Genomic DNA, 9,635 nt, shown 5'->3' with positions numbered 1-9,635 from the left:
AACACCTCACAGCAGTATTTTGAACTTTGAAGCCAGGAACTCCCGTGTTCCCTGAGCATTGTTTAATTGTTTCCAGTGTGTGAGAGTGTGCTGTGCCTTGCTTCAGGCAGCACAGGGGGACTGTGGCACGAGCATCTGGGAAGTGCATGTGAAGGGGCCTTAGTGGAGTCATGTGCCAGCAGTGGGGCTCCCTCTGTGTTCTCTGTGTTTCACAGAGCAGGACAGATGAGGTGGCCTCTGTCTCCCTCTGACACCATAGGGCAGATCCAGCTCCCTGGTGGTTTGACCACCTACTGTGTCTGGCACTTGAGGTGATGAGGAGGGGAAAGGGTGCTGGGCCAGACTGCAGATGTGGGGAGACTGAGGCCCAGCAGCAGGAGAACATGGGGGGAAAGCTGATGCTGTGTGTCTCCCATCCAAAGCGTGGTCTGCCCTTCATGAGCTCACTTCCAACACTGCCATGAGCAAAATTTTTCTTTGGGGCCAACGTGAAGCCTGCTCTGAACATTGCTAAAATTCAAGTTACGTTGCATCCCCTTTCCCCTGGATTGTACTGGTGTTGTATGGAACACAGAAGCCATACAAAAATAATTCCTGTGTTTTTTTACATCATTAAAAAAATGTTCCTTCAGCTCTTGGTAACTTGGGAGGAACCAGAACCAGGCCCACGCTTGTGTTGATTTTAGTGATAGTTCTCCTGGTATCTAAAAGGCTATGGTTTTTGTTACGATTTTTCTGATGTTCTTGGGGAGGATTTCTGTGAACAGTGAATGAATAAAATAAAAATGAATAAAATAAAATAAAATGAATAAAAAAATAAAAATTAATAAAATGAGTAAAATCCATTTGGATTTTACCAAAGACTTCTACATGAACTGGCCTCAAAATATATTTAAAATGTTTATTTAAAATCCAAGTCAAATGATTTTTAACAAACTGTCTGGAGATAGAAGAAACTGACTTTTTGGAGTAACTGTATTGTTTATTCTTTGTATTGCAGTAGCACCTAGAGAACCCCATTGTGCTAGGTGCAGAACAAACATACAACAGAGATGGTCCCTGCCCACATGAGCTTACAGCCTTCAGCTCAGCCTCTGCATCATCCTGCTGGAGGATTAACCAGGTATTCATTTTCATTACATGCTTCTGCCATTTCTTGGGACAGTAAGGTCAAACCTGCAAGTTTGATTTCCTCTACCCCCAACAGAGTACAGACCAAGTAGGAGGCAGGTTTCAGAGAGCTGAACTTGCCCTTTCCCACTGGACATTTCTCAAACTGATTTTTCACATGCTGTAGATACCAAGCCTGTGGCAAAGCTATGAGGGCTTCCTGAGATCACTGCTGCTCGTGGTTTCCTTGTTCCCAGTGTCCTCAGGCAGATAGAGGTGTTTGGATAAAAGGAAGCCTTTTCAGTGGTTTATGGTTTATATTATTTAAATTAAAAAAAAAAAAAACAACAAAGTTTGTTTTTTGTTCTGCCTTCTAAGTTTTCGTTCTCATTCAGTCCCCTCCCAAGGTTGCTGTGGTATGGGGTGAGGGGGAGGCATATTACAAAAAGGAAAACTGACATCACACGTGCACACTGTCAATCATCAAAGTATCAAAAACAAAGCTTGCAAGAGCACAAATTTGTATAAATGTAGAGGGGGAGAGGGGGAAAAGGGCACTGACTGAGCACATCAGGCCATCTTGTCCCTTTGGGCAGCTTTGAGTTACGGTGGAAGAAACTCCACCCATCTTTTGAGCTTGTCTCTTGGGTCACCGTCCCATCTCCTCTTTCAGCCCTCAAGTATAGCTGGAATTTTTCTCTTCTAACTTGGAGAGCCTGAGACAGACAGTTCCAGGGAGGGATGAATTGAGGAATCCTTAATATTGGTTTATGCTTGATCAAGTTATGGGGTAGGGGGGTGTCTTAGAGGCAAAATATGCCAAAAGATAATTTCTCTAGACCTTCTGGTTCCCTTCTCATGTTTCATGGCATATGCTGGCTCCGACAGGCTGGGAGGGTGATGGGATCATGTGAATGAAGAGGAAGGAGCAACTCCTTGGTCTGTGTTTGGTTTGGGGCAGATCCCGTCTGCTGTCTGCAAAAGAGCAAGGGAGAGGCATTGTGCTTCATTTGCGGGGGGGTGGTGCAAGAAGTAAACCCAGAGAGGAAAATCTAATTAGGGATAACAAACACACAAGTTGGAGAAAAAGAGGAGGGAGATCTGGACCTTGGCAAACAGAAAACTTGTAATGTGGTTTCCAGTGTGTGCTAGAGCCTAGCTCTGATTGAAGCCACATGACTTGTGAATAATGCTGGCAGAAGCAGAGCAACTGGCAGTTTGGCATTGAGTTAGCAGAGAGGAAGGACAGCACTTTCTACTGAGGTGCAGAAATAAATAAATAAATATCCCAAAGCTCTGTGTGTCTTTGGTGCAGCTCAGCAGATCTGTGCCTGAACCCCATCATGCCCCACATCTGACCAGGCAATGTCAGGGAAAACACAAGCCAAATGCAAAATGCTCTGAAACCAAATCCCTCTGCCTGAAAATAAGTAAGTTTGGTTTCTGATTGCTTGTTTCTAAATGTTTTGTCCCTGACTTCCTTTGGAAATGGGGAAGATGAAAAAATATGGGATGAGTGCTCCTTGCCCAAGCTCAATATTCAGAATCTCTGCTTAGAACTCTCAATGAAGAAGGGCTTCCTCAAAGTCTCCTGCCCACAACATATGGTGCAGCATGCATGTCTGGGAGATGCACAGCCTGCTAACGATGTGCTTTGGGGTTAAAATACCCAGCCCTCTGTAGCTAAGGAAGAAAAAAAATACTCTTTACCCCTGTAGAGGTGGGTCTAGATACAGTCATCTGAGTCTGACATATCCCAGAAGTCTGGGGGAGCTTGGATTTGGGCTCCTGTGACCTGTTACAGGGACAAGCTCAAACAGGTACTATTTGCATGTGACTTCAAATCCAAGTTCCCACAGATTTTTGGCTGCCCACTAGCTGGGAGCCTTTATTCTATCTCTAATTCCACAAGAGAAGAAGAAACAAGAAACAATAAAGTAAAAGGTGCTTTTAAAATACCACAAGGAGAGAAACTGCCATGGAAATAAATAGCAAAAAATAACAACTTTAACATTCCCGGTGTCACAGCAACTCTGAAATTCAAGTAGTGTGCACATGCTGACAGCACTTTCTCACAGCCACCCTCGGCACAGCCTGAGGTTCAGAGGTCAGATTGTGTCCTGTTGTTCACTGAAACAACCAACTCCTCCCTGGGGCTGGAATGGATTTAGAGAGAAGGGGAGAGGAAAGGTGGACGCAGTCTCTGCTGATAGTCATCTCATCACTGTGCCCGCCTGATGCTGCGCTTTAGCGGGTCGGACACAAAGTTCTGTTGTTTCTGTCCCTGCCTGTGGTGCCTGAGCCGTGTTTCAGAGCTGGAAAGGGTATTGCTTCAAATAGTCCCCCATCCTCCTGGGCAGGGGGAGCTTCTCCACCTCGGCTGTGGACTTGTTAATGCGGAGCCGGCAGAGGTGCTGCAGGCTGGGGATGGTGTCTTTGCGGCTGAGCGGCCGGATGAGTTTCAAGTGCACTGCAGCTGCTGCCATCTCTTTTTGCATGGGAGGTAGAGGAGAAGGAGGTGGGTAAGGAGCCTCGCTCTTGCTTTCTGTAGTGCAGGACATGACGTAATGCTGGATAAGACTGACCACATCTGGAAAGGCCAGGATGCGAGGCTTGGACAAGTAGTTTGAGTCTAGCCGGAACTTGCTGTCAGCGTATTCGATGCGCACGTTGGTGGGACCACGGTTTGTCTTGACAGAGAGTGTGAAGAGGTAGCTGGGGTGGGTGCTGTCCCGTACCAGGAAGGTACCCTCAGGCATCTTTTGGAGATGCTGCTTGGCCTCACTAGCAGTGATAGATCCCCAGTACCAACCTGGAAAAACATCCCAGAAAGAGCTTGTTAGGGAAAAAAATCATATTAAAAGACTGGCAGTGTACTCAGGGAAGCCCTGAAGCCTACTGACTTCAGGACCTGGGAAATAGCCAAATCCAGACTTGGTAAGACCTTTGGAATTTAAAGGCCTTGTCAGGTTCTAAGGGTTTCCTACTTAGGCTTGTCATTGCTGCACTGGGCCTTGGGATGGGGGATTACAAGTTTTGCAGCAGCTGCAGTTTACAAAGAGGGGCCATTTTTCATTCCTTTCCTTATTCCATTATAAAAGACAAAGCTTTTGCTTACATTTAGTAATAGATTACTTGATGATACAGGTTAGTAGATACTGAAAATGCCTTTGCTGCATCCACAAGGGTCAGCCATGGCTGTGACAGAACCAGGTTCCCATCTGATGCAGGATCAGGAGACCTTCCTGGAGCTGAAATCACAGAGTTGGCTCCCTGCTCCCTGTAGCCTTCTGACCCCATGACTTTGAGTTGAGCCTTACCAGATTCTCGCAGGTAGGAGAAGGTTTTTGCAATGCAGAGAAGGTCTTCTTCAGGGTCTCGTGTCTGAGGTGGGTTGCTCTCTGGAACTGGTGCTACAAAGGTAGGTGCAGCCTCCTCCTGGAAGGCCATGACAGGGAGCGGCTGCATGATTGGCTCTGGCAAATCCACCGCAGTGTCCCTGAGTGACAGTCTCCTGATCTTCTCCTCCGCCAGCAAAGGATGAGGTCTGAAATGAAGGGCACACTCTGCTATTTGCCTTGCCTTGAATCTGGTTGCAGTGTTTGTTGGCTGCATTGCTAGATTGTACTGTAATGTGTTGTGTTTTATAAATGGGTCCTCAACACGGTTGTGTTTCAGAGAGAGGCAAGGGGGGAATAATTACACAGCTAAAGATGAGCCCTTTGAAGCAGGGAGAGTTGGCCTCTTTCACCTTATAAAAGGTGGCCTATCATGCAATTTAGCTTGATTTGAAACCTGATATTTTTAGCTGTTGTTGCCTTTTAATTTGTAGTTTCAGAGGCAATAAGGTTCAGGGCAGCATTGCAGCTTCACAGAAATGTTGGAGCACTTATTTTTCTGCCAGTGGGTTTGTTAGTCATTTGCTGCAATATAATTAGAAGCAGAACTGAGAATAACCAGAGGTTTGTCCTGCCTGCTTTCTGCTCTCTGATCCTGGAGTAGAACGATGGGAATTTTTGTTTTAGCCAAGCCTCTGCACTACACAAGCCCCGGCATTCAGCGGCACCACAGAGATCTCAGTGGGGCTGTAATCCCAGCAGGATAACAGCAGTAGGAGGTTCTGCTGTGACTGGGCTGCTGTGAATATTAATCCCTCTGTGGCCTAAGGAGAGCATTAATGTAGCCATTCAGCATCTAAGCTCAGTTTCACAAAGCCTGGAGCTTTAATGGTGCTCCTTCTCTACAGCGTGGAGATTGCTAAAGGAAGGCAGAGCTCCAGGGGGAGGGTGGCTGTTGGGAGCCAAGGAAATTTTCATTCCACGCAATCTTCTGGGCAAAAACATTGGTTTCTGGTTTTTTCTCCTGTGCTATTTGTCTTTGTGTGCCCTGCACTGCTGCACGTTCTGTGGTGTATCCCTCACATGAACTCACTTGCTTGGAACATTCTTTCAGAAGCTTGACATAAAAGATGTGTGAGTTTCCAGAGAAAGACAGCACAGCCCTCAATGTGAGGCTGTCAAAGCACCAGCAGAGCTGATGGTGATTGCAAAGGCAGCAGCCACCTCCTCCCACACCACTGAAGAGAGAAGCGGAAGGAGACTCTAAAGTCATAAGCACTTCCCTTCCAGTCTTCCTCCTCTGTGTTTTATGTGAACATCTGCACTTTTCAACACATTTATGTATGTACCTAAGCCTGATCATAGCTGCACTCCACCTTCTCAAACTGCTGAGTCTCAGGTGTGGGACAGGGAGCAAGAAGAAGGGATTTTGGGGAACATAGATCAGAGAGAACCTGAAGAAGACTTCACAGTGACTGAGAGCCACAATCATGTCTATGACTCAACATTTCTAATAAAACCACATAGGTTTGGAGTAAGGTTTTTTGCAAAACCACTGGTAAAATTGAATCTATGGAGGTACAGTTCTTGCCCACACCAGAGATGGGAAAACCCCTCTATTCTCTTGGCATTTAGAAAATAACATGCTTGCTTTTCCCCTACGTTGAATCACATTTCAGAAACAGGGTACCAACTTGGCATTAATGGCATTTCATCCTCTTTTCTTAATTTCTATTATTTTGGATAGGAAGCCAAACCTAGTAAAAGCAATTGCTGGCCTTTATCTTCACCAGGCAACCTTGATCACGGGGACTGCGTTTTCAATGGCTTACACAGAAGAGTAGATCTGAGTATAGTTTTATATCTGGAGACAGCTATTGGAAAATCTGAGTTCTCTTACACTCTCTGCTACCAGAAGCTGGAGGAGCCCAAACTTCAGTAGTAGTAGTCCCTGTGGAGATTCTTCTACTGCAGCCAGAGAAGGGCTATTCTTATTCTCTTCCTATTTTCCTTCTGCTTTATGCCTCTCTCTCCTCCTACAAAAAGCCCTAGTGCAGTATAGACTCAAAGGAGCACAGTGGGATTAGAAATTCTCATAGACTGGGAGGCACCAGTGTCCTAAACAGCTTTGTACATAGGTTGAAGAAAAAGAGCAGCTCCAACCCCAGGAAAGGGAGAGCAGAGGGATCAGTGAGTAATGGTAGACTGCAACTTCCAATGCAAGTACGTTTGCAAGAGGGGTAAGAAGAGTTTTCTGGAGTTAAGGCATGTCAAAAAAAGGTATGCTGACATGAAAAAGTCAGCCCTTTAATGTGGCTAAGTAAGTATTTGAAAATAATTAGTGCTTGTAAGAAAGCAAGTGGAGAAGGGACATGTGGAGGATCAGGACAGAAAAGAGTCAAGTACAACAGTTGCAGTGAGGAAGAAAACAAATGTGTAGAGTTTGGCATGTCTGGCTGGTAGTCTGTGTGGAGTCTCAGGAGAAAGAGCAAATGAACTTCTCTGTGCTTTGGCATTTAGTGTTTCAAAAAGCCTTGGCAAGCAAAGAAAGTTCAAGAGAATCAGATGTGCCTGATAGTGTTTAGTGTGAGCTTTGGAGTTACTTCACTGATAAGCTAAAACTTTGTAACGTGGTACAAATAGTACAAGAAAAAAAGCATTGAGCTGCTCTGTCTTCCAGCAGCCATGTCCCAAGACTCCCATGGGAGCATGGTCTGCCTAGGAGTCAGTGGAAACTAAGCAATAAATGGTCATAAAAAAGATACTAACCATCTACACATCTGGCTACATAACAAGTTCTTAGTGGGTGAAGGGAAGCAGGAGGTCTGGTATGTTAACTCTGGAGAAAACTTCAGATAAGGGTTTCACAAAGCCTAAGCTGAAAAATTAATTCCCTTTGCTGTGGCTATAGGAACTGCGACAGATTGAAAATGAGCATTAAAACAAACCCGGTTGAGTAGTAAGAAAACACTGGTAAACATGAGCTCTGCTTGTCTGTGGTTACAGGATTCTGGGGGGGAAATGACAGAAAAATCCCTGTGCTTTAGTAATTTAAACCAATGCAAATGTATAGTCTCAGGAAAATCCACTGGGGGCAGGGGGGATGTGTATTACTGACATTACAGCTCAGGCTGAAACAAATGCTGACAGTTTCCAAATCTGAAGCATCTGTGAAAATGCTGGATGATTTCTGAAGCCCTGAGCTGATCATACAGGCACTAAAATGCCAACACACCAGTACCAGAGAAGGGACTTGGTTGTTACCTGTTCTGCTGTACAAGGGTGGTGTGAGTGTAGATGTGCAGCCTATGGCTTTCATTCAGCAGAATGCTCTGCATTCTGTATATAGGTACATACAATTAATCCTACCCATAAAAACAGTAGAAAACAAAAATTATGTGTTTAGCATAAATATTTACTGAGAAACAAACAAGCCCGACTTAATTCTGGGGAAGTTTTTCCCAGTAAGAAGTTTGTTTCAACCAGAACATGCGAGAACATCTATGGTCTCCTGCTTGTGTCCCTGCTGGGGCTGCACTCACAGAGACGAACAACACACCCCAGGTTTTTACTAATTTTTACTTTACCAAAGATTTCGAATTACCACATGATCTTTCATCAATAGAAAGCACTGAAATCAGGAATGATTTCCCCTAGTTTTGTTGTAGAATCTAAGAAGCAGACACATAGGAGACACACACAGAACTGAACCCTTGGTTAGTGTAAGTCATTCTCATGCTATTACAGTCACACACAGCAACTCACAAGAGCCGAAAAACTGACCCAGAGAATCTTATTAATTACAATTAGCAAACCACAGTGTTTAAGAGAAGGCTGCGAAGTATCTTACCCTTGAACACAGAGGATCATGTCACTCCTGGACCAAGGGAAAAGCATTAAGTCTTCAAGAACGTGGGAAAGGCTTTCTCCTCTTCTCTCTTTTCCTTCTCTCTTTTTTTCTTCACTTCCCAGGAGTTCCTAGTTCCAGCCCCTGGTTAGGGGTTTACGGCAGGAGAAGGCTGGAGAGTCCCAGCGAGCCCCTTCTGTAGTAGGTTGTGTTTCAGACACAGAAAAAGTTGAGCAGAAGGCGAATCCGGCTGAGAAAGACTTTACAGATTGTTAGCAACTTTGGTCAGGAAAAGTTGTGCACTGTCAGTGCTTTAGAAAATAATGCATTTTTGTTCTGCTTTTCGAAAAACAACAGCAACAGATTTTTAAAAATAACCAGAGAAAATGGGTATTACGTATATTTAAAGAGGAACTGGTCTTCCTTCAGCGCAGTGTTTTAGAAAGAAAAAAAAAATATTCAGAGCACAATAATAAATAGATACCAATAAATAATATCTCCCCGAATGCTTGGGGGAAGAGAGCCGGCAGAGCAGCACCCTACTTTTTCACTGACTCCAGAAGTAATGAAGCTGCTAGAGGAAAAAAAAAAAAAAACCCAGCCTACTAAGTAATCTTTTGTTTGCCCCTTTTAATCTGTTCCAGGAAGTGAGGGATTCCTGGAATCGCATTGTATTCACATCATTCTTCCGATATCAGCCAGGCGGGGCGGCCAAAAAAAAAAAAAAAAAAAAAAAAAAAGAGAGAGAGGAGGTATAAATAGATGTGTCCATAAGGGCCGGGTTGATGTCAGCACCGGGGAGGGGACCGGAGCCCTCCCGGGCGGCCGAGGGGAGGGAAGGGCTGCGCGGTGCTGCCGAGCCGCCGCCAGCCGCGCGTGTTCGTGGAAACGCCTTTGATCCATTTCCAAGAACTTTCCAGGAATGCGGGGCCATTCCCCGCCTCGTCTCCGCCCTCCGCATGCGCGGAGGGGTCGCCGCTCCCGAGCGCGGAGGGAGCGCGGAGGAACGGCGACCCCCGCAGTCAGCTCTCCCCCCGGATCCACGGGAGCCTCCCGTGAATTTAGGTTTCGGCTCGGTTAAGTCTCCTGGTAAAGATTGTACCGCCACCAGGTCAAGTTAAATATATATAAATATCTGTCACCCGCGGTTATAGGTCAAGTTAAAAATTGGAGGAAATATTTCAGTTGCTCTTTTGGGTTATTGAACCTTTTTATAACAAAAGCTTGCTCATTCTTTTCCTGACACAACTTGCCACCTCTTGATGTATCGGAGATAAGGGGGAATGATGTGAGAGTCTGGCACCTCCCTTGAAGCAGGATGAGTATCTAAAAATATTAGT

At 45.3% G+C, this 9,635-nt stretch overlaps 1 protein-coding gene across 1 annotated transcript; it reads right to left on the bottom strand.

Moving 5' to 3' along the window:
• Positions 1–887: 887 nt before the first annotated feature.
• CISH (cytokine inducible SH2 containing protein) lies at positions 888–9,029 on the bottom strand. The gene is made up of 3 exons (XM_008498957.2): positions 8,299–9,029; positions 4,431–4,657; positions 888–3,922 (listed from the first exon to the last, which is right to left on the bottom strand). The coding sequence occupies exons 1-3, from the start codon at positions 8,343–8,345 to the stop codon at positions 3,420–3,422; spliced, it is 777 nt and encodes a 258-aa protein (XP_008497179.1). The 5' UTR covers positions 8,346–9,029; the 3' UTR covers positions 888–3,419.
• Between the last annotated feature and the right edge of the window lie 606 nt (positions 9,030–9,635).

This window comes from Calypte anna, chromosome 12, assembly GCF_003957555.1.
Source record: "Calypte anna isolate BGI_N300 chromosome 12, bCalAnn1_v1.p, whole genome shotgun sequence".
Taxonomy (NCBI): domain Eukaryota; kingdom Metazoa; phylum Chordata; class Aves; order Apodiformes; family Trochilidae; genus Calypte; species Calypte anna.
The sequence above is the reverse complement of the archived record's forward strand: the minus strand, read 5'-3'. Positions and strand labels throughout refer to the sequence as shown.

Excerpts from the sequence above, each read along its gene's own strand:
- CISH (XM_008498957.2), bottom strand. The coding sequence starts at position 8,345 with ATGCTTTTCCCTTGGTCCAGGAGTGACATGATCCTCTGTGTTCAAGG. Across the intron at positions 4,658-8,298 it reads ATGATCCTCTGTGTTCAAGG|ACCTCATCCTTTGCTGGCGG; the intron begins GTAAGATACTTC and ends CCTTCATTTCAG. Across the intron at positions 3,923-4,430 it reads CTCCTACCTGCGAGAATCTG|GTTGGTACTGGGGATCTATC; the intron begins GTAAGGCTCAAC and ends ATGTTTTTCCAG.